Source organism: Salmo trutta, chromosome 20 (genome assembly GCF_901001165.1).
Source record: "Salmo trutta chromosome 20, fSalTru1.1, whole genome shotgun sequence".
Taxonomy (NCBI): domain Eukaryota; kingdom Metazoa; phylum Chordata; class Actinopteri; order Salmoniformes; family Salmonidae; genus Salmo; species Salmo trutta.
The window spans coordinates 41,968,760-41,992,513 of NC_042976.1; the positions used below are offsets into that span (position 1 = coordinate 41,968,760).

General features: G+C 42.4%; 1 protein-coding gene across 3 annotated transcripts in view; it reads right to left on the reverse strand.

The window, feature by feature from the left end:
* Positions 1-23,754, reverse strand: part of LOC115156091 (polypeptide N-acetylgalactosaminyltransferase 13) — a 74,883-nt gene that overhangs the window by 15,135 nt on the left and 35,994 nt on the right. For 2 of the 3 annotated variants that reach the window (XM_029703377.1, XM_029703376.1), the window contains exons 4-11: positions 22,075-22,241; positions 21,411-21,618; positions 17,420-17,590; positions 16,233-16,350; positions 15,907-16,087; positions 3,267-3,406; positions 2,133-2,231; positions 1,769-1,903 (exon numbers count right to left, since the gene is read on the reverse strand). In XM_029703377.1, the coding sequence (XP_029559237.1) occupies positions 1,769-1,903; positions 2,133-2,231; positions 3,267-3,406; positions 15,907-16,087; positions 16,233-16,350; positions 17,420-17,590; positions 21,411-21,618; positions 22,075-22,241 (1,219 nt within the window). The remainder of the gene's footprint in view (positions 1-1,768; positions 1,904-2,132; positions 2,232-3,266; positions 3,407-15,906; positions 16,088-16,232; positions 16,351-17,419; positions 17,591-21,410; positions 21,619-22,074; positions 22,242-23,754) is intronic. The other variant, XM_029703378.1, reaches the window with a different exon arrangement.

Sequence of the window (23,754 nt, forward strand, 5' to 3'; positions counted from 1 at the left end):
ACAGAACTGAATTAAATAGTGCATGATAATGACATAAAGGTGTGTGAACAGGTAATTATAATTCAGGTGATTGGGATCTGGAGAGTGAGCTGCGTTCAGGGGATGTAGGTGTTTGAAAGTGTGAGCTGGAAAGTGGGCTGGAAAGTGAGCTGCGTTCAGGGGATCTACGTGTTTGAAAGTGTGAGCTGGAAAGTGGGCTGGAAAGTGAGCTGCGTTCAGGGGATCTATGAGTTTGAGGGTGTGAATTGGAAGCAGATGTTACACTAATGCAGTGTTATTTAGCAGTATATATTTTGTTATTATGCAAAGTTAATTGTTGTTGAATTTTAAATTCTCCCTGACTGTCTAGTTTTTATTTTGGTGATTGATATTTCTCAAAGATGATATTATAAAAAAATATATAGCATCATTTTTTACATTGTTTATATCTGGTTTTAGTTGTTTAACTTTACTCTGAAAGCGTTTTTCCATCACAAATTTTTTGGGAAAAAACGCTTAGACGGCCCGCTCAAGGACTCAAACATATGAATAGGTCCCAGTGGAAGAAATATAACAATATGAATTGTTAATATTAAGGCTGCTTTGAGAATACACAATTGTTGTATGTTGTTTCCCTGTGGGAATGTATATGCTTTATTGTACTTGCTGTGATAGTATGCTGTGATAGTATGCTGTGCTTGTTTCAAAGTCTGATGCACTTTAAAATGGCACTTGTACTGGCATAGATGATTTGCATGATATAAATATTATGGAGATATCTAGAAGTGTACTCAATTCATCAAGTCCTGGATCATTGAAATGAAAACAAATCTGTTGGAATATCATGGACCATTCAGCAGTGTCTAATATGCTTGCAAAATTCCAGCAACTTTCCATTAATCTTCCACCCAGGGAATTTTTGGAAAGTTACTGGAATTTTGCAACTCTATGTCTGAGTCGACACAGTGCGATGTGGGACACACGTCATTAGGCTCATAACTGGACAGTGGAGTCTGTTCGGTCCACAGGTCTGGCTAACGAGTCACATTCCCCAGAGCATTAACCTAACCTCTTCTATAAACTACTAACACAATTTCACAGAGGACTTTGTAGACTACTGGGGGGGAAAGAACATACAGGCCTTACCACCACTAAGAACAAGATACTACTACCTACCAAAGATAGGACTTATACACTGTCTACATCGACTAGATGACAACATTCACGAGCACCAGGTCAGAAAGCTTACCTCAAAATCATATTCCCACTTGCCAACATACTACATGAGAGAAGAACATTTTAATAAATGGGGAATATTATGGGCTGCAATGTGCACTGAGCTACAGAATGATGGCTACTGTACAGGATTTGACAGGAAGCCTGACTCCTGACATGTAGCACCATCTGGTGGCTTAAAATAATCCTACCATTTTTGAAGATTTATAGATGTATTTGTACAGGTGTGTCATTACACACATGAAATATCTTCCTATGTAATAGTGCAGAAATGACTCTGGACAATCAGTGTGTGGCATAGGTGTGTGGGCTCCCGAGTGGCGCAGCGGTCAAAGGCACTGCATCTCCGTGCAAAAGGTGTCACTGCAATCCCTGATTAGATTCCAGGCTGTATCACATCCGGCCATGATTGGGAGTTCCATAGGCCGTTCTTAACTGACTTGCCTAGTTAAATAAAGGTTAAATAAAATAATCTAAAAAAATCATAATCACAAGTTATCACACTCCTGTCATGACTCACACAGTACAGGAGGAGTCTTGAATTTGATCTTACCTCTGCATCATACTCAAACATCTGATTCCCCTTCATTTGATGACACTTCAGCATGACCACAGGTCCATGGGGACGAGACACGTCCAGACACAGGTCATCCGTCCGGATCTCCTTATCAGCTGTGTAGGAAAACACCTAGCAGAGAGAACAAGACATTTACTGTATCTACTAGTCCATAGCTCTCTCCTTGGGTCGCAAAAGTTTGGTAATTTTTCCAAAATCCTGGCTGGAGGATTCTGGATTTCCTGCTAATTCTCTCCATTCCAACCAGGATTTCTGGAAAACCTAGGAAATACGGGAAAGGTATTTTGCAACCATGTCCATAGCTCTCTGCTCTTTCTGCTCTCTACTGCAGTCTCCTTACCTGGTTCCCACCCATGCCATGGCAGTTGAAGAAGCCAACTTTCTCGTTCTCCTTTCTGCCCATGTTGTCCACACACTGGTTCGTTTCAACATTTCTGATCTAGGGGTAGAAAGGAACAAAATGAGAGATTCAACATTGGATTCATACTTACTCATAATTACCATCCTTCAATCCAACTTGGCATATTTACAGCTAACAAAAGCTACTGCTTATAGAGGTGGAAGAAATTAAGTCCCTCTCATCAAACACTGGCACATCATTTCCAGGTGACAAAATCTGTTGCCCAGATGTCAAATCGAATTCAATATTTACTATTCAATAAAACTAGCAATCTAAACTCATTACCTCACCGGTGATGTAACTCATAATGCGGGACCTTGCTTAGCAACGCAAATGGCTGCATAAATCAGACCTGTTGTGATCCATGTTCCCAACCCAAATTCTTATTTAATGATTCCATAATCCAATGAGCCATCTAATGTCTAACTAATATACTCCTAGAGGCATGCTCTATGTGCTAGGTGTTGTATAACGTGCTTACTGTGCAGGAATGGTAGCGTTCATAATGAAATGATATAAAAGCTAATGACTGGAGCTGTTAAAAGTGGGATGTGTGCGGTGTGCTGTGGAGTGAGTTAATCATGGAACAGACGGGAGGCCAGGAAAGGGAAGACTGAGGGTACAGCTGCAGTTCCCTGCCATAGGCAGCTTTTACCGCAGTACATTGGATGTAGGCTGTAAAATCATGGCGCCTCAACAGAATTAAACTTGGGGATTACAACCTCCTCTCCAAACTCCCAACCCGTCACATAATTTAACATGCTCTCTATCAATCATGGCCTTCCTCTTTTGGCATATGTTATCAAGAACATTCCCCTCTTCGCCTCATGCTAACCTGTTATCTAGAATGTTGTTAGCTAACTCTAGCCTACGCTTGGGTTTGGGTCAACAACTAAACCGATGACGCCAGTTATCATCCCCGACTTACTTTAAAGAGAAGTAGGGCAAATGGCACCCTATTCACTATGGGCCCTTGTTAGAGGTAGTACACTATATAGGGAATAGAGTCCCATTCGTGCTGCATACACAGTCATGAGAGGTACATTGGGCTGTAGTATCTGAAATACTTCATACTTCACCAAGTGAGTAGTATCGCCTGGGGATCTGAGAGTCGGGGTAGATGTTCTCCAGGTACCAGGAGAAGGGTTTGCACTGCAGAGCTTCACGCAGGGCCTTACGAGAGGACACATCTCCATAGCCCACCCGGGCCACACCTGCAACACAAACCAAGACCACGGAGCCATGTGTATCGAGCATGTCAGACTAGTAGTGGATCCGTTTTTAAGCTTGGATCAGTTTTTACATTTGAGATTATGATGAATGGACAGAGGGGACCTGATCCTAGATAAGCCCTTTACTTTAAGATGATTGATACATACAGCGCCTGGTGCAAGTACAGGGACACATGCATTGAAATATCAGCTAAAGACAACAAGAGCCCTTACTGCTTACAAGAAACAACGTTTGGTTGGTGGGTGTGGCAGCTGTGGCTGAAACACCAATGACGTTAGTACTCTGGGATCTATTGTCTGACTGCACTGTCAAAGCTGTACACTAGAGGGACCTATCCATCATTACATATTTAATGGCTGCCTCTAGTCTACACCACTGGAGGCTCCTCAGAAGAAGGAGAGGATCATCCTCTTCTGTGAAATTTCATAAAAATAAAAATAGTGAAACATTAACAAGTTATACTTTTTTTTTGATAAAACTATACTGAATATATTAATGTCATCAAATAATTGATTAAAACACACTGTTTTGCAATAAAGGTCTATAGTAACTTCAACAACACTCTAGCTTCTGTCCTCCTCATAGTACATTGACTTCAATACAAAACCTAGGAGGCTCGTAGGCCTCACCCCCTTCCATTGACCTGCATGGTAATTATGACCACTTCTGGAAGACGACCTCCAACCAATCAAAGCTTTTGCAATATGAACTGACATGTTGTCCATCCAATCATAAGTTTAGGATCGGAGAATGAACCGAGTGTGTTGTATTGGAATTGTGCAGCAGAGCATTATCAGGGGTTCTATGTGTTGAGAAGCTTAGTTAGTTGGTGACATTAATGGATAGAGACTGAGAGTGGATAGTGAGAGTTGAGCATTTTTAGGATATTATTCAATTCAAATTAGTTTCTTCAAATTACAGGAGACGGAGGAAGTAGATTATAAATAGTTTTATATAAATCGTTTTTTTCTTTTCTTTCTTTTCTTGGCTTTATTTTTGTGTCCAGTTAGTCCAATTAATTTCAATTTGCCTTGCTAAATTCAGTAGCAAGTGGCAGTAGCTAGCTAGCCAACAACGTGAGCATGCAGTTCTCACCGCCAGAATGGTAGAATTTTGTTGACTTTTTGTTGAAGAACCCCTTTCATTCTCTGGGGTACACAGAAAAGGTAAGAATTAAAAAGGGTTGACCTCTGCCTGAGATCAGTTTCATGAAGAAGGAGGAAAAGGTGAGGGCGTTCAATACCAATTGGTTTCAAAAGGGTAGCTGGTTAACAGGGAGCCTTTCATCAAGCCACCTATATTGCTGGCCTTGCCTGCTTTTTGGAAAGTCTGAGTACAGTGACCTGAAGAACATCGATCTTTTAGCTAAACAGCAAAACAAAAGCTGGGAGCATATACAGTTCATTCTGAGAGTATTTAGACCCATTGAATTTTCCACCTTTTGTTACGTTCCATCCTTATTCTAAAATGGATTAAATTAAATGTGTTCCTCATTAATCTACACACAATACCCCATACTGACAAAGTGAAAAAAGGTTTTTAGAATTTTTCGTAAATGTATAATTTTTTTTATTTATATAAGTATTCAGACCCTTTGCTATGAGAAATTGAGCTCAGGTGCATCCTGTTTCTATTGATCATCCTTGAGATGTATCTCCAACTTGATTGGAGTCCACCTGTGGTAAATTCAATTGATTGGATATGATTTGGAAAGCCACACACCTGTCTATATAAGGTCACACAGTTGACAGTGCATGTCAGAGCAAAAACCAAGCCATGCGGTCGAGGGAATTGTCCATAGAGCTCCGAGACAGGATTGGTCGAGGCATAGATCTGGGGAAGGGTACCAAAAAATGTCTGCAGCATTGAAGGTCCCCAAGAACACAGTGGCCTCCATCATTCTTAAATGGAAGAAGTTTGGAACCACCAAGACTCTTCCTAGTGCTTTCCGCCCAGCCAAACTGAGCAATCGGGGGAGAAGGGCCTTGGTCAGGGAGGTGACCAAGAACCCCACAATCACTCTGACAGAGCTCCAGAGTTCCTCTGTGGAGTTGGGAGAACCTTCCAGAAGGACAACCATCTCTGCAGCACTCCATCAATCCGGCCTTTATGGTAGTGGCCAGACGGAAGCCACTCCTCAGTAAAAGGCACATGACAGCCCGCTTGGACTTTGTCAAAAGGCACCTAAAAGGACTCTCAGACCATGAGAAACAATATTCTCTGGTCTGATGAAACCAAGATGGAACTCTTTGGCCTGAATGCCAAGCATCACATCTGGAGGAAACCTGGCACCATACCTATGGTGAAGCATGGTGGGGGCAGTATCATGCTGTGGGGATGCTTTTCGGTGGCAGGGACTGGGAAACTAGTCAGGATCAAGGGAAAGATGAACGGAGCAAAGTACAGAGAGATCCTTGATGAAAACCTGCTCCAGAGCGCTCAGGACCTCAGACTGAGGGCGAAAGTTCACCTTCCAACAGGACAACGACCCTAAGCACACAGCCAAGACAACGCAGGAGTGGCTTCGGGACAAGTCTCTGAATGTCCTTGAGTGGCCCAGCCAGAGCCTGTACTAACATCTCTGGAGAAACCTGAAAATAGCTGTGCAGTGATGCTCCCCATCCAACCTGACAGAGCTTGAGAGCAAAGAAGAATGGGAGAAACTACCCAAATACAGGTGTGCCAAGCTTGTAGCGTCATACCCAAGAAGACTCGAGACTGTAATTGTTGCCAAGGGTGATTCAGCAAAGTACTAAGTAAAGGGTCTGACTACTTATGTAAATGTGATATTTCAGTTTGTTTTTTTGCATAATGTTCTAAAAATCTGTTTTTGCTTTGTCATTATGGGGTATTGTGTGTAGACTCATGAGGGGGAATGGGGGAGCAATTTAATCAATTTTAGAATAAGGAGGGGGGGCAATTTAATACATTTTAAAATCAGGCTGTAACAAAACAAGGGGTCTGAATACTTTCCCGAATGCACGGTAAATGCCCACATCAGATTCAAGCTTCTGTGAAAAAGCTGCTTCGATAATGTAACGTACGAAGATCTGCGTCTTCAAATGAGAAAGTAAGAAAAACAGGGATGTTCTCAAGTGGTTTATCGACACCACTGCATTTTAGGGCATGCAAGAATTGGTTTTTAGAGGACACGACAAGAGGGAAAATTCTGCTAACAAGGAAAACTACAAGGAGCTTGCAGAGGTAATTGCACATCACGATGCTTTACTTGCTGAACATATGGAACTTTCGACTGTCTTTTCTGGGATGTCGAAATCAATTCAGAATGATTTAATAGCTTCCATCGCATCATCCATTAAAAGTGAGATTACAGAGAGGTTGAGGCAACACATCTTTTCTCACGCGCTCAAGTAGGCTTTTCACGTTCCTTCTGTATTTACTTAGCAAAGATGATAACACATAATCACTCCAAACAGACACAAGCAACAACTCATTGCATACAGTTGAAGTCGGACGTTTACATACACCTTAGCCAAATACATTTAAACTCTGTTTTTCACAATTCCTGACATTTAAAACCAGTAAAAATTCCCTGTCTTAGGTCAGTTAGGATCACCACTTTATTTTAAGAATGTGAAATGTCAGAATAATAGTAGAGAGAATGATTTATTTAAGCTTTTATTTCTTTCATCACATTCCCAGTGGGTCAGAAGTTTACACACTCAATTAGTATTTAAATTGTTTAACTTGGGTCAAATGTTTCAGATAGCCTTCCACAAGCTTCCCACAATAAGTTGGGTGAATTTTGGCCCATTCCTCCTGACAGAGCTGGTGTAACTGACTCAGGTTTGTAGGCCTCCTTGCGCGCACACTCTTTTTCAGTTCTGCCCACAAATTTTCTATAGGATTGAGGTCAGGGCTTTGTGATGGCCACTCCAATACCTTGACTTTGTTGTCCTTAAGCCATTTTGCCACAACTTCGGAAGTATGCTTAGGGTCATTGTCCATTTGGAAGACCCATTTGCGACCAAGCTTTAACTTCCTGACTGATTTTCTTTCCTCATGATGCCATCTACTTTGTGAAGTCCACCGGTCCCTCCTGCAGCAAAGCACCCCCACAACATGATGCTGCCACCCCCGTGCTTCACGGATGGGATGGTGTTCTTCGGCTTGCAAGCCTCCCCCTTTTTCCTCCAAACATAACAATGGTCATTATGGCCAAACAGTTCTATTGTTGTTTCATCCGACCAGAGGACATTTCTCCAAAAAGTACTATCTTTGTCCCCATGTGCAGTTACAAACCATAGTCTGGCTTTTTTATGGCAGTTTTGGAGCAGTGGCTTCTTCCTTGCTGAGCGGCCTTTCAGGTTATGTCGATATAGGACTCGTTTTACTGTGGATATAGATACTTTTGTACCCGTTTCCTCCAGCACCTTCACAAGGTCCTTTGCTGTTGTTCTGAGATTGAGTTGCACTTTTCGCACCAAAGTACGTTCATCTCTAGGAGACAGAATGAGTTTCCTTCCTGAGCGGTATGACAGCTGCATGGTCCCATGGTGTTTATAGAGATGAACGTGGTACCTTCAGGCATTTGGAAATTGTTCCCAAGGATGAACCAGACTTGTGGAGGTCTACAATTTTTTTCTGAGGTCTTGGCTGATTTCTATTGAGTTTGAAGGTAGGCCTCAGATGATGTCAATTAGGCCTATCAGAAGCTTCTAGCTTCTACACACAGGAAACTGTTGACTGTGAAAAACCCAGGAGCGTTGCAGTTCTTGACACACTCAAACCGGTGCGCCTGGCATCTAGTAACATACCCCGTTCAAAGGCACTTAAATCTTTTGTCTTGCCCATTTACCCTCTGAATGGCACACATACACAATCCATGTCTCAATTGTCTCAAGGCTTAAAAATCCTTCTGATTGAAGTGGATTTAACAAGTGATATCAAATCAAATTTTATTTGTCACATGCGCCGAATACAACAGATGTAGACCTTACTGTGAAATTCTTACTTACAAGCCCTTAACTCTTTTTCTTGAACTGCATTGTTGGTTAAGAAAATATTTACTAAATAAACAAAAGTAAAAAAAATATAAAAAGAAGAAAATTATACAACAATAAGAAGGCTATATACAGGGGGTACCGGTACCGAGTCAATGTGTAGGTAGGGGTAAAGTGACTATGCATGTATAATAAACAGTGAGTAGCAGCAGTGTAAAAACAAAGGGGGGGGGGGGTCAATGTAAATAGTCCGGGTGGCCATTAGATTAACTGTTCAGCAGTCTTATGGCTTGGGGGTAGAAGCTGTTAAGGAGCCTTTAGGACCTAGACTTGGCGCTCCGGTACCACTTGCCATGCGGTAGCAGAGAGAACAGCCTATGACTAGGGTGACTGGAGTCTTTGACAATTTTTGGGGCCTTCCTCTGACACGCCTAGTATAGGGGTCCTGGATGGCAGAAAGCTTGGCCCCAGTGATGTACTGGGCCATACTCACTACCCTCTGTAGTGCCTCGCGGTCAGATACAGAGCAGTTGCCATACCAGGCAGTGATGCAACCGGTCAGGATGCTCTCGATGGTGCAGCTGAATAACTTTTTGAGAATCTGGGGACCCATGCCAAATCTTTTCTGTCTCCTGAGGGGGAAAAGGTGTTATAGTGCACTCTTCACAACTGTCTTGGTGTGTTTGGACCATGATAGTTTGTTGGTGATGTTGACACCAAAGAACTTGAAACTCTCGACCCGCTCCTCTACAGCCCCGTCGATGTTAATTGGGGCCTGTTTGGCCCTTCTTTTCCTGTAGTCCACAACCAGCTCCTTTGTCTTTCTCACATTGAGGGAGAGGTTGTTGTCCTGGCACCACACTGCCAGGTCTCTGACCTATTGCCAGTTGGTCCATGCATGCTTTGAGTACACGTCCTTCCGACGAGCGTCAGAGCTGGTGTAGTAGGATTCAGTCTTAGTCCTGTATTGACACTTTGCCTGTTTGATGGTTCGTCTGAGGGCATAGCGGGATTTCTTTTGACCGTCCGGATTAGTGCTCTAGCCTTTAGCTCGGTGCGGATGTTGGCTGTCATCCATGACTTCTGGTTGGGATATGTACGTACAGTCACTGTGGGGACGACGTCGTCGATGCACTTGTTGATGTAGCCGGTGACTGAGGTGGTATACTCCTCAATGCCATTGTATGAACCCTGGAACTTATTCCAGTCTGTGCTAGCAAAACAGTCCTGTAGTGTAGCATTGAGCAAGTTACTGCTACTTCCTGCTTTAGTTTTTGCTTGTAAGCAGGAATCAGGAGGATAGAATTATGGTCAGATTTGCCAAATGGAGGACGAGGGAAAGCTTTGCATGCGTCTCTATGTGTGGAGTAAAGGTGGTCTACAGTTTTTTTTCCTCTGGTTGCACATGTGACATGCTGGTAGAAATGAGGTAAAACAGATTTAATTTTCCCTGCATTAAAGTCCCAGGCCACTAGGAGCGTCACTTCTGGATGAACATTTTCTTGTTTTCTTATGGCCTTATACAATTCGTTGAGTGTATGTCAATAAGGGATCATAGCTTTCACCTCGTTTGTCTGTCATTGAAAGAGCAGGTGTTCCTAATGTTTTGTACACTCAGTGTACAGTATAGTCTTGTGAGCGTCAGTGCAAGATAGTTAATTAAATGGTTACCCGGACTATTTAGCAGTCTTATGGCTTGTGGGTAGAAGCTGTCTCGGAGCCTTTTGGTCCAAGAGCCGATGCTCCGGTAACATTTGCTAGACGGCAGCAGAGTGAACAGTCTACGGCTTGGGTGGCTGGAGAATTTACCAATTTCTCAGGCCTTCTTCTGACACCGCCTAATATAGAGGTCCTGGATGGTAGAGAGCTCGGCCCCAGTAATGTACTGGGCTGTCCGCACCACCATCTGTAGCACTTTGCGGTCGAGGGCGGTGCATTTGCCATACCAAGAGGGGATACAGCCAGTCAAGATGCTCTCGATGGTGCAGCTGTATAACTTTTTGAGGATCCTAGAACATTACTTGGCTCAGGCAGCCAAATGAATACTGAGCTGTGGTGACAGCATTGTTCCGAGTCTCCCGTGAGATCTCCAACCCATGTCAAACAACGTCTCGCATGAATATGTGAACGCAAGTTCAGAAAAGCACCAGTCTTGAAAGATACCTACAGTAGTACAACGCTTTCTAATGAATAAAAGATCAAATGCCTTGTTCTGCACATCAAGAGCAACATCAAAACTCAATGCAAAGAACAGTAGAGTGAAGACATGAGACTCAGTGAGACAATGAGGAGAAGCAACGTGAGCCAGAGTAGAGGTAAATTAGAGCAAAATACAGTACAGGTTGCTTCCCTTTCAAACCAATTTGTTACATATAATCTAGTTACAGAGCTCATGGCATACAGTACAGTCCAGAGGAGAAATGACCCTATCCTGAAGAACATACAGTAATGAGGAAATGACTGTGGAATGAAGAATCTGGAGGATATTCCTATAAGACATAATGATAGGTCTTATGTTGCCTTACACACATAGTATTGGCATAGGAGGCTACACTAGCCAATATAGGCAAATATTTTGTATTCTGTGTGTGTAAGCAGGGGAATTAGTCATGTGGTGAATGCAAAACGACATGAGCAGTCTCGTTTCAGAACCCACATAAATACGTGGGTATAATAATTTCCTTTAAAATTAAAGTTAAAAAAACATAGTTTATTGACACTATGTCTAAACAACTCAAAATGTTAAAATGGCCACTTTCAATTTTCAGTTTATATCCAATTTAATGAACCATTTCATGTATTAGTGCCTTGAACTTGCCTACTGGTGTGACATTACAATTCATGTTAATATTATAAAGGTTTAATGATTCCAAAATAAACAAGAAAAATATTTTGACTCATTATTTAGAGACTTATGTCTTTAAATCATTGATCATATTCTTGCATTTCAAATGAAATACAATTTCCTTGTATAATGATGATAACTAAGTGTCTCACTATTACATTTTGGGTATGATTCACAGTAATTTCACTAAACCTAGATAAAAATAATATTTTTTTCCTTGCATTTGTTGGCGTCCCCCCATAATTATGTCATGCCGATGGACAATACACAACAGGCAGTCACATTTTACTGTTAAAACATAATCAATGACACTTTCAGAAGTTTCTGACTAAAAATGCATCTAAACATTAGTTCTAAACATCAGCCTCATTAAAGGATTTTAAGTGTACTCTTTTAATTACACGAACTTGAAGTGTCCTGCATTATAATTTTTGAATCCCCGTCCCCACAGAAGGCCTTTTGCCTTTTGGTAGGCCATCATTGTAAACTGACTTGCCTCGTTAAATAAAGGTTAAATAAAAAATACAGAATTTTTCAACACTATGAAAAAACACATATGGAATCATGTAGTAACCAAAAAAGTGTTAAACAAATATTTTATATTTGAGATTCTTCAAAGTAGCCACCCTTTATGACAGCTTTTCACACTCTTGGCATTCTCTCAACCAGGTCCATGAGATAGGCACCTGGAATGCATTTCAGTTAATTAACAGGTGTGCCTTGCTAAAAGTTAATTTGTGGAATTTCTTTCCTTCTTAATGCGTTTGAGCCAATCAGTTATGTGGTGACAAGGTAGGGGTGCTATACAGAAGTTAGCCCTATCTGGTAAAAGACCAAGTCCATATTATGGAAAGAACAGCTCAAATAAACAAAGAGAAATGACAGTCCATCATTACTTTAAGACATGGTCAGTCAATCCGGATTATTACAATAACTTTGAAAGTTTCTTCAAGTGCAGTCGCAAAAACCATCAAGCGCTATTATGAAATGGCTCTCATGAGGACCGCCACAGGAAAGGAAGACCCAGAGTTACCTCTGCTGCAGAGGATAAGTTCATTAGAGTTACCAGCCTCAGAAATTGCAGCCCAAATAACTGCTTCACAGAGTTCAAGTAACAGACACATCTCAGCATCAGCTGTTCAGAGGAGACTGCGTGAATCAGGCCTTCATGGTCGAATTGCTGCAAAGAAACCACCACTAAAGGAGACAAATAATAAGAAGAGACATGCTTGGGCCAAGAAACACGAGCAATGGACATTAGACCTGTGGAAATCTGTCCTTTGTTCCAAATTTGAGATTTTTGGTTCCAACCGCCGTGTCTTTGTGAGACACAGAGTAGGTGAACGGATGATCTCTGCATGTGTGGTTCCCACCATGAAGCATGGAGGAGGAGGTGTGATGGCATGGCTACCATAGAATTCTGTATTGATACGCCATCCCATCTGGTTTGCGCTTAGCGGAACTATCATTTGTTTTTCAATAGGACAATGACCCAACACACACCAGGCTGTGTATGGGCGATTTGACCAAGAAGGAGAGTGATGGAGTGCTGCATCAGATGACCTGGCCTCCACATTCACCCGATCTCAACCCAATTGAGATGGTTTGGGATGAGTTGGACCGCAGAGTGAAGAAAAAACACCCAACAATTGCTCAGCATATGTGGGAATTCCTTCAAGACAATTGTAAAAGCATTCCAGGTGAAGCTGGTTGAGAGAATGCCAAGAGTGTACAAAGCTGTCATCAACTCAAAGGGTGGCTTCTTAGAAGAATCTAAAATATATTTTCATTTGTTTAACGCTTTTTTGGTTACTAAAAGATACCATGTATGTTATTTCATAGATATGTCTTCACTATAATTTAAATGTAGAAAATAGTAAAAAATAAATAAAAACCCTTGAATGAGTAGGTGTGTCCAAACTTTTTACTGGTACTGTATGTTTATTAATGGGTCATGTCCCCTGGAGTGACAGCTTTTCCTCTGGTGTGACACATCATGTCACACCAAGGGAAAAAAGCTGTCACAGCATTGGAAATCTCGGGCAGTATGCTCCAATATGGGCCTCATTGTTAACAGTAAACCTATATGATTTCACCACAACATGTTTTCATTGCTTTTTCTACTTTATAAAAAAATATATATATGGATAAACAGTGCCTTCGGAAAGTATTGAGACCCCTTGACTTTTCCACATTCTGTTATGTTACAGCCTTATTCTAAAATGGACTTAATATTATTTTATTCTCTGCAATCTAAACACAATACCCCATAATAACAAAGCGAAAAACTGATTTTTAGAATTTTTTGCAAATTTATTCAAAATAAATCAACAGAAATACATTATTTACATAAGTATTCAGACCCTTTGCTATGAGACATGAAATTGATCTCAGGTGCATCCTGTTTCCATTGATAATCCTTGAGATGTTTCTACAACTTGACTGGAGTCCACCTGTGGTAAATTCAATTTATTAGATATGATTTGGAAAGGCACACACTTGTCTATATAAGGCCCCACAGTTGACAGTGCATGTCAGAGCAAAAACCAAGCCATGAGGTCGAAGGAATTGTCTGTAGAGCTCCGAGATAGGATTGTGTTGAGGCATAGATCTGGGGAAGGGTACCAAAAAATGTCTGCAGCAGTGAAGGTCCCCAAGAACACAGTGGCCTCCATCATTCTTAAATGGAAGACGTTTGGAAACAAAGACTCTTCCTAGAGCTGGCCGCCCGGCCAAACTGAGCAATTAGGGGAGAAAGGCCTTGGTCAGGGAGGTGACCAAGAACCCCACAATCACTCTGACAGAGCTCTAGAGTTCCTCTGTGGATATGGGAGAACATCCCAGAAGGAAAACCATCTCTTCAGCACTCCACCAATCAGGCCTTTATGGTAGAGTGGCTAGACGGAAGCCACTCCTCAGTAAAAGGCACATGACAGCCCGCTTGGAGTTTGCCAAAAGGCACCTAAAGAATCTCGGACCATTAGAAACAATATTCTCTGGTCTGATGAAACCAAGATTGAACTCTTTGACCTGAATGCCAGCCATCACGTCTGGAGGAAACCTGGCACCATCCCTATGGTGAAGCATGGTGGTGGCAGCATCATGCTGTGGATGTTTTTCAGCGGCAGGGACTGGAAGACTAGTCAGGATTGAGGCAAAGATGAACGGAGCAAAGTACAGAGAGATCCTTGATGAAAACCTGCTCCAGAGTGCTCAGGAATTTAGACTGGGGCGAAGGTTCACCTTCCAACAGGACAACGACCCTAAGAACACAGCCAAGACAACACAGGAGTGGCTTCGGGACAAGTCTCTGAATGTCCATGAGTAGTCCAGCCAGAGCCCAGACTTGAACCCGATCTAACATCTCTGGGGAGACCTGAAAATAGCTGTACAGGACAACGCTCCCCATCCAACCTGACAGAGCTTGAGAGGATATGCAGAAAGGAATGGGAGAAACTCCACAAATACAGGTTTGCCAAGCTTGTAGCGTTATATCCAAGACTCCAGGATGTAATCTCTGCTTCAACAAAGTACTGAGTAAAGGGTCTGAATACTTATGTGACTATGATATTTCAGTTTTGCATTTTTAATACATTTGCAAAAATTTCTACAAACCTGTTTTTTCTTTTGTCATTATGGGGATAATGTGTGTAGATTGATGAGGGGGAAAAAACAATTTAATCAAGTTTAGAATAAGGCTGTAACGTAACAACATTTTGAAAATGTCAAGGGATCTGAATACTTTCCGAAGGCACTGTATACTGTATACATTCAAAAGGCGTCACACAGAAGGACTAAGAAACTGACCCCATTTATGACAATGGCAGAGGTGCAATATATTGATAAAAAAAACTCTGATAACGCTTACAATCTGTTCAGGCCATGTGCTCATTTCAAGAGAACCCTCCCCAGTGCCATGGTGCCCAAATGCTGGCTCGTTGTTTAATCACAGAATTATGTCACACCAAGTGGACATTGCTTTTAGGGACAACATGTAATCAATCAGAACTATTTGGAAATATCATGAATAGAATTGGGGACTATTGTGTTATAACTTCTGTGTTATAACTAAAAGAGTAGGCGAATGGAATTTTGTTCATTTGTTCATTAAATCACTTAAGTTCAAAGTTCCACAACCTTACCTGGGACAGTCACACCACTGGACAATTGCCACGTTTGGTTAAAAATCGTAAGAAAAAAAATTATACACTGCATGAATTTACTCAAAAGATTTTACTATTATATCACAATTTTAGCCAATTTAAGGGAAGTTATATGTGTGTTAGCCATCACGGACAAAAAACAGGGGCCTCACGTCAACTACCCACATGCCACTTATACCCAACATGATAGGCATGGACTGATTCCACACTTAAAGTACATCCTTTGAACTTTACACTGAGGCCATAGGCATTGCCACTCCATCAGATGTGTTGAACTACTATATTAAATCTTTTAAATCCCTTTACCGTTTGCTTTAGTCTGCATGGAGTTCTATTGCATGGAGTTCTAATTCTATTGGTTCCATTGCGCCAAGAAACTCCATCAAACCCAGCTTTTGAAATGATTTCAAATAGTATTTGAACCCAGGTCTGCATTCCCAGTCCAGTCCATATGCATTCCCACCCGCTGAGAGACAACAACAGATTAAAACGGAGGCGTGATAGCGTACCTGGTGATATGATATAGAAGAAGTCTTTGAAGCCGTCCATCCACACCTCGGCCAATCGCCTGTTGTTCTTGTTGATGACTTGACCCGTGCCACCAGGGAAGCTGTAAGGGGTGGCCTTTCGGAACACGTGACCCACATGGGAACAAGTGATAATCTCCAGAGAGCCGCCACACTGCCAGATCTGCACACACAACAGCAAGAGGTCACACACACACACACACAAACAAACATGCATGCAAGTACGCACACATGCACGCACACACACACGCCACTTTCATTGTGATAATAACCAAGCAGAGCTCAGCCCTCTATTATCAATCACTCACCCTGAAAGACATCTCCAAGTTCTCTCCGCCCCAAATGTCCATCCCTGGATCGTATGTGCCTATTTCTTCAAAATATGTCCGGTCAATAGAGAATAACCCTCCAGCCATAGTAGGGGTTCTGTAGGAGAAAAATGATGAGTGTGGATAGAGAAACACATCTCGCAAGAGACACATATCTTACAGTGAGAAACATGTCAGCTTGCAAATAATCAATCGCTATGGCATACAGTAATATTATATTAATATAATCATTTCTGGGGGGGGAGGAGCTATGTTTTGATTAGCAAGGCCTGATTAATCACCTTGCTGCACAATTGTTTAAATGTTTTCATCAAACGAATGGGCAGTTTGGAAACTACTCTTTCACACGAACGAGCCTGACCTAGACTGGCCCATTTAAAAGACATGGATGCCATAGAACTGACAATCTCAGTGCAAAACTGCACATTGTTTGAACCACTCTCTGCCATTTTCATTCTGCTAAAGAAAAGCAAACAGACACAGCGAGGTCTTGGAGATAATCCTATAATTTAATGATAATAGAAATCAGATTTATGAAGAAGCACTGAGTGACACCATCATAACACCATGTTGTTGCTCTGTCCAATATAATATGATTGATGGAGCACTTTGTCAATATTTTGCAGCACCAGCTCCATTTAAGTCCTTCTTTAGTATTTTCGTATTTGAAAATGAAACTAGTTGCAACATGAAACCACAAATACAACTGTTGTATCAAATAATAAAACAAAAACAAATAGACAGAAATGCAAATGAAAAGTGCAGCTTTGATGGCTATCAGAAGAAAAGGCTTCTAAAGAAATCCACATCAATGATGTCAACTCTGCAGCTTCCCAGGCATTTCAAACAACCTATTCTCAGCTGAAATGACAACGCTAGAGCTAACATTTGTTTTGTCTGATGAGATTTTCAATAAACTGTTCTTTAATGTTACTGTCCTCTCCTTGCTGACAGTGATCCACCAGCCCCTGGCTTGGCTGCACTGTGATAACAAAGTACGCATCCCAAATGGTACCCGAATCCCTATATACTGTAGTGCACTACTTTTACAAAAGTAGTGCACTATAAAGTCAATAGGGTGCCATTTGGGACGTAGACAAATTCTTTCAGTACAAAGAAAGACATTTCAACACGGGCACAGATAAAGGTATGTGTCGTGTGTGCACCTGAGAGGGAGTGTCCTGTCCCCTTTGCGCCTGTCCATCTCTCTCTGAGGCACGGGGTACCAACGGAAATTCAGCTTCCAGTTAAATCCTCCATAGGTCATGTCTGAGCCTGCCATATATTCAAACGTCTCGTCGCTGATCACATCGATTATAGGACACACCACCGATCTCCTAAACAACCATGGAGACCATAAGGCTTTCATTTAACAAGAAACACAGTGAGAGACTAAACAACCATGGAGAAATCAGAAGCGTTAGTTTTACAGGAAATAGTGGAAGAAAGCCCTTTGTAGAACTCTTATGCACTCTCCAAAATGTATTCCCTTTGTTCCCTTAAACTTTGTGTTATTTCAGTTAATAACATTCCTCATCTTATTATATTAAACTGATTGGCTGGCAGAGCCAACAGCATCCAAGCAATGAATAATAAATGAATAAATAATTTACAAAGGTAATGGTCCCATAACCGTTGTTTCTTCAGGTGAGCGCAGAGAAAAATGAAAGTAGCTAGCTAACTGCTGACCATGCATTTCGACAGAGGTGGCATTATTCGTGGCTTCATTATGAGATTATTTCAACATTAGCCCATCATTGGCTGGTCCATACGCATACACTCTGCCTCTAACCCTTTTACAGGGGCTGAGTCACTGACTTACTGGTGTTCTTCCATGCCGTCCATGGGAGGGGTGCGTCACTTGAGTAGGTTGAGCCACTGACGTGGTCTTCCTGTCTGGGTTGGCGCCCCCCCCTTGGGTTGTGCCGTGGCGGACATCTTTGTGGGCTATACTCGGCCTTGTCTTCGGACGGTAAGTTGGTGGTTGTAGATATCCCTCTAGTGGTGTGGGGGCTGTGCTTTGGCAAAGTGGGTGGGGTTATATCCTGCCTGTTTGGCCCTGTCCGGGGGTATCATCGGATGGGGCCACAGTGTCTTCTGATCCCTCCTGTCTCAGCCTCCAGTATTTATGCTGCAGTAGTTTATGTGTCGGGGGGCTAGGGTCAGTCTGTTACATCTGGAGTATTCTCTTGTCTTATCCGGTGTCCTGTGTGAATGTAAATATGCTCTCTCTAATTCTCTCTTTCTTTCTTTCTTTCTTTCTCTCGGAGGACCTGAGCCCTAGGACTACCTGGCATGATGACTCCTTGCTGTCCCCAGTCCACCTGGCCATGCTGCTGCTCCAGTTTCAACTGTTCTGCCTGCGGCTACGGAACCCTGACCTGTTCACCGGACGTGCTTGTTGCACCCTCGACAATTACTATGATTATTATTATTTGACCATGCTGGTCATTTACGAACATTTTAACATCTTGACCATGTTCTGTTATAATATCCACCCGGCACAGCCAGAAGAGGACTGGCCACCCCTCATAGCCTGGTTCCTCTCTAGGTTTCTTCCTAGGTTTTTGGCCTTTCTCAGGAGTTTTTCCTAGGGAGTTTTTCCCAGCCACCGTGCTTCTTTCACATGCATTGCTTGCTGTTTGGGGTTTTAGGCTGGGTTTCTGTACAGCACTTTGAGATTTCAGCTGATGTACGAAGGGCTATATAAATAAATTTGATTTGATTTGATTTGATTATAAACATATCCATTAGGTTAATAACAATGACCAGAGGTAACATATTGCATTAGTGAGAAGCTACTTACAGTCAAAGGAAATTGAAAATATCCATGTAGATTATGTTGACAATGACAATGTATGGATAACTGTCATGCCCTGATCTGTTTCATCTGTCTTTGTGATTGTATGCACCCCCCTGCAGGTGTCGCCCATCTTCCCCATTATCCTCTGTGTATTTATACCTGTGTTTTCTGTTTGTCTGTTGCCAGTTCGTCTTGTTTGAAAAGATAACCAGCGTTTTGTCTCAGCTCCTGCTTTTCCCCAGTTTCTCTTTTTCTCGCCCTCCTGGTTTGGACTGTTGCCTGTCCTGACTCTGAGCCTGCCTGCCTGACCACTCTGCCGGTCCCTGACCTTGAGTCTGCCTGCCATCCTGTGCCTGTGCCCCTGCTCTGGATTACCGACCTCTGCCTGACCTGACCCTGAGCCTGCCTGCCTGCCGTCCTGTACCCTTGCCCCACTACTCTGGATTATCGACCTCTGCCTGTCTTGACCTTTCGTTTGCCTGCCCCTGTTGCTGTAATAAACACTGTTACTTCCACACAGTCTGCATTTGGGTCTTACCTGAAAGGTGATAGATAACCCTAAATCTGCATCCCAAATGGCACCCTATTTCCTAGTGCAATACTTTTGACAAAGCCAATATAAGGTACTGCAGGTTGTCTGCGGCCAGATCCCAAAATATATATACAGTATGTTTTAAACTTAGTTTTTTTGTTTACATTACATTTTTTCAATGAATATAACTAACAACAGATTAAACCGATTTTGGCAAAGGGATATGTGGTATAAGTTTTGAGGGTGTAATACAATAAAATGATATTAATCTACAATAAATGTTCCTTCCCAGAGCCGAGACATGGTTCGTTCGGGCCATGCACTCCCGAAGTCATACTAAAACTCCTTGTAAACAATTTTTATCTCATTCGAGTTGTGTTCTGTTTATAAAGGGGTCCCTGATGAATTTGCTATCACAAAAGGGGTGATAGCAACAGTCCAAACCGGGCCCCAAAAGTTTTGATAACCCCTGACGTAGGGAATAGGGTGCCATTTGGGAGGCTCTATGTGCTGCAGGCAATTCATTCAACACATCCCCCTCACTCAGCATCCACTTTACATCCTGGTCTAAATCAAATCAGTCTCCGTGCACTTTTATGCTCCTGCACATCCTTTTACACATCAATAAACGTGCAGGGGGCATAAAAGTGTAATGGCTCTATAATATAATCTCCTTGGTATTACAATATGAATTTCTGCCTGGCACCTGAGGCAAAATGGGTGAATGTCTGACCCCAGTTTTCAGAGATAATGGGGGAGGGGGTGCACTCATCTTTAGTCATCACCTGCAATTTCTCCCTTTTCTGTAGAAGGAACCCTTCACCCACCGAACAAGCAAGTGCAATCCTGAAACAGGATTAGAATTACCCCACCATTACAGGATAACAATTACCACAGATACCAGATAATAGATTTTAAACCATGCGGTCACTTAAAATAGCCATCATTAAGTTATTCAGTGCAATCACATTCCACTGTATCTCCTACGGTATAAAGACATGACAGACAGCATCGTGACAAAACAAGCTGCAACATCTCCCATTCAGCTATGGCTGCCTTTGAAAAGGGGACACACAGCTGTCACTGGCATTGGTGTCGCTGTTTGCTATAAAGTCTAGCTAGCGTCTACCATTTCAGGAGAATTGTCCTATTTCTGAAGTAAATCTCGATTTTTGATGTAAATATCATGTTATACAGTAGAAGGGTCTAGACACGTTTTTTTTGTTGTAATTTGTCTTATTTTTGAGAAACATACTGTACCCCAATTTACCCCAGTCACTTTCTCATTGCTCGTTGTGCAGTATCAGGGCGTGCAAAATGCATGAACAAAATCTCCAAAAACACCCAAATACTTCCTTTTAGAAACAGAAACGCTGTCAGTATAGTGATGTAGGTCTTTAGATGTTGTACACATGAAATCTTGTCATTCCGAACGAGCCGTTTCTTTCACCGGCCATGCTGCGCGGGCTGTGTCCGTGTAGGGACACGCTTGGCCTGCACAGCTGATTGGGGGAAACAGCGCGACTCGACCAACATGGATTATAACGTTGCAGATAAAGTTCTCAAAACCAAGCCAAATCACACAAAAAATGTTTGGACCCTTCTATAACACGCCGGCTTACATCAAAAATACATTTTTTTTTATTATTTTCCCTTTAACATCAGATCAGTTTTCAGATGACACAGAAAATCGCATCCCACTGAGGCAGCAAGAGCAGAACAGAGCGGAGATGATTTGCGACAAGCATCAACACCGCCATGTCTCTCCATTGCTGCCTGTTCCATTTACATTGAGGGGTGGTAGTGAAACGGAGCTCCTTACCGGTCCTCTTTGATCCTGGCCAGTAGAGGCTCCAGCCAGCCCATGGTGCACTCACAGTGGGCATCCAGGAAGGTGATGACCTGCCCCCGTGTGGCCGCAGCTCCCCTCAGCCTGGCCCGGATCAGCCCTGTCCGCTGCTCCATCCGCAGGACCCGCACGGGAACCTCCAGGGTCCGACCATAGTTCTCCAGCTTCTTTCCCAAGAAGTCTGACAGAAGAGGAGAGGACATGCTTCAAACTCCTGAAGAACTTCATTATTTGGTTATATTATGAACCAATACTAAGATCTACATGAACTCATCCTAGATTGCCCCTTTAAACCCAGTAAAGCTAGTGAGTTGATGGGTTTATTTTATTTATTTAACACTTATTTAACCTTTATTTTACTAGGTAAATTGACTGAGAACACATTCTCATTTACAGCAATGACCTGTGGAATAGTTACAGAGGAGAGGAGGGGGGATGAATGAGCCAATTGGAAGCTGGAGATGATTAGGAGGCCATAACGAGGGTCAGATTGGGAATTTAGCCAGAACACCAGGGTTAACACCCCTACTCTTACGATAAATGCCATGGGATCTTTTAGTGACCACAGAGAGTCAGGACACCCGTTTTAACGTCCCATCCGAAAGGTTTAAGTTTAGGCTGGACCCAGCTACAGTACCTCTCTCACTGGCGTCGTCCACCAGCAGGATCTCCTGCAGCAGGTGGCGTGGCGAGCGGTTGATGACACTGTGGACGGTGCGGAGCAGGGTGCTCCACGCCTCGTTGTGGAACACAATCACTATACTGGTGTTGGGGAGATCGTCCGTGTACACCTTGGTCTTGCAACTGATGGACAGACAACGAGAGCTCTGGTTAGGAGATCAAATGTGCTGCTACTCCTGACGCTTGTCTACAGTGGAATTCGATCAAGACTGAGCATAGTTGTGTGGTATTTCTGTACATACAGTATAGCCTACTATACGTGGTTGAACATTAGAGCACCGGAACAAAACAAACCGCTTCGAAAAACAAAACCAACATCGACAAGACTTTATATGGCGTGCTCATCGGCATGCTGCTCCGCACACACAGGCTATATCCCAAATGGCACCCTATTCCTTCCATAGTGCACTACTTTTGACCAGGGATCATATAGGGAACTTCAGACAACAACCTTATATTCAATAGAATAAAACAAAAATAACAGGTGTCAGAATAAAAATTCCCAATAACGACAATACCGTCAACGACGTCAACAACAACAAAAAGCTCATTTGAGCATGATCCCTCCAACGTAAATAAGTTAAAAACACAACAAATATACAGAGCCTCAACAACCTCTTTGACTACAGTGAGATAAATGACATTCCTGAAATGGTGGAGCGGGAAAGCAGGGTTATCCCGTTCGCCCCACTACGGGTGACAGGACAGGCTGACAGAATGGGGGCACCAGGGTAGCTAGCAACTACACACTAAACAAACCTCTTATTTCTCTCCACAACTGGTTACTCTCACAGAAGTTCACATTTTTGCAACGCCAAGCTTATTTTAATTTTTTTTATAACGTTCCAAGGGGTACTGGCGAGTCGTTTGAGGAAAATGTAGAGATGCAATTAGGACAATTATGCTGCATTGCACTTTTGGGGTGAAATAAAATCCCTATTTAGATCTACAGTATTGTTTGTTTGCTCTCCATTTTGTACAAATTCTTCAATATGGGACTCTAGTTTCATTTACGGGGAATTTGTAATTAGATATGACTAAAAGCATTATGCTTAGCACAATCCTGGTAGATGTGTGAAATGGAGTGCATGCAGTGTTTTACATGTGTCTTTATTAACTCAATTTAAAAAAAAAACATGGTGGACAGTCATACAATTGAGTGTCAAGGCAGAAGGCACCAATATACATTCAATATAATAACAATATAGACAATGTTGACAGCATTGGCATATGTTTATATTCTCTGCATCGTTATTTATATCGTTGTATTGAAAATGTTCCTATATTCCTCCAACATGAGAGACCTTGGACTGCACCGCAGAGAGAGCACTTTGTAAAGAACAGTTGATAAGAAATGTTCTGTAGAAATACATAAACATGAATCACGGCGATGTCGCCCGGAGAGACTGCCTCTAGATCAGCTGCTGAAGATGAATGCGGGTCATGTTTCACACAAATTGCTCTTTGGATTTTCATTATCCAGCTCTAGTAGGTCTTGGGTGACAGTAAACAAAGCCCTTCTCCCATTCAGACTGTCACGGCTGATGTAAACCCTCGAAGATGGTGATGGATACAACCCGGCTAAAGAGTAACTCTAATATTCTTCAATTAGAGCAGTAGTGGCTGGTGGCACTTT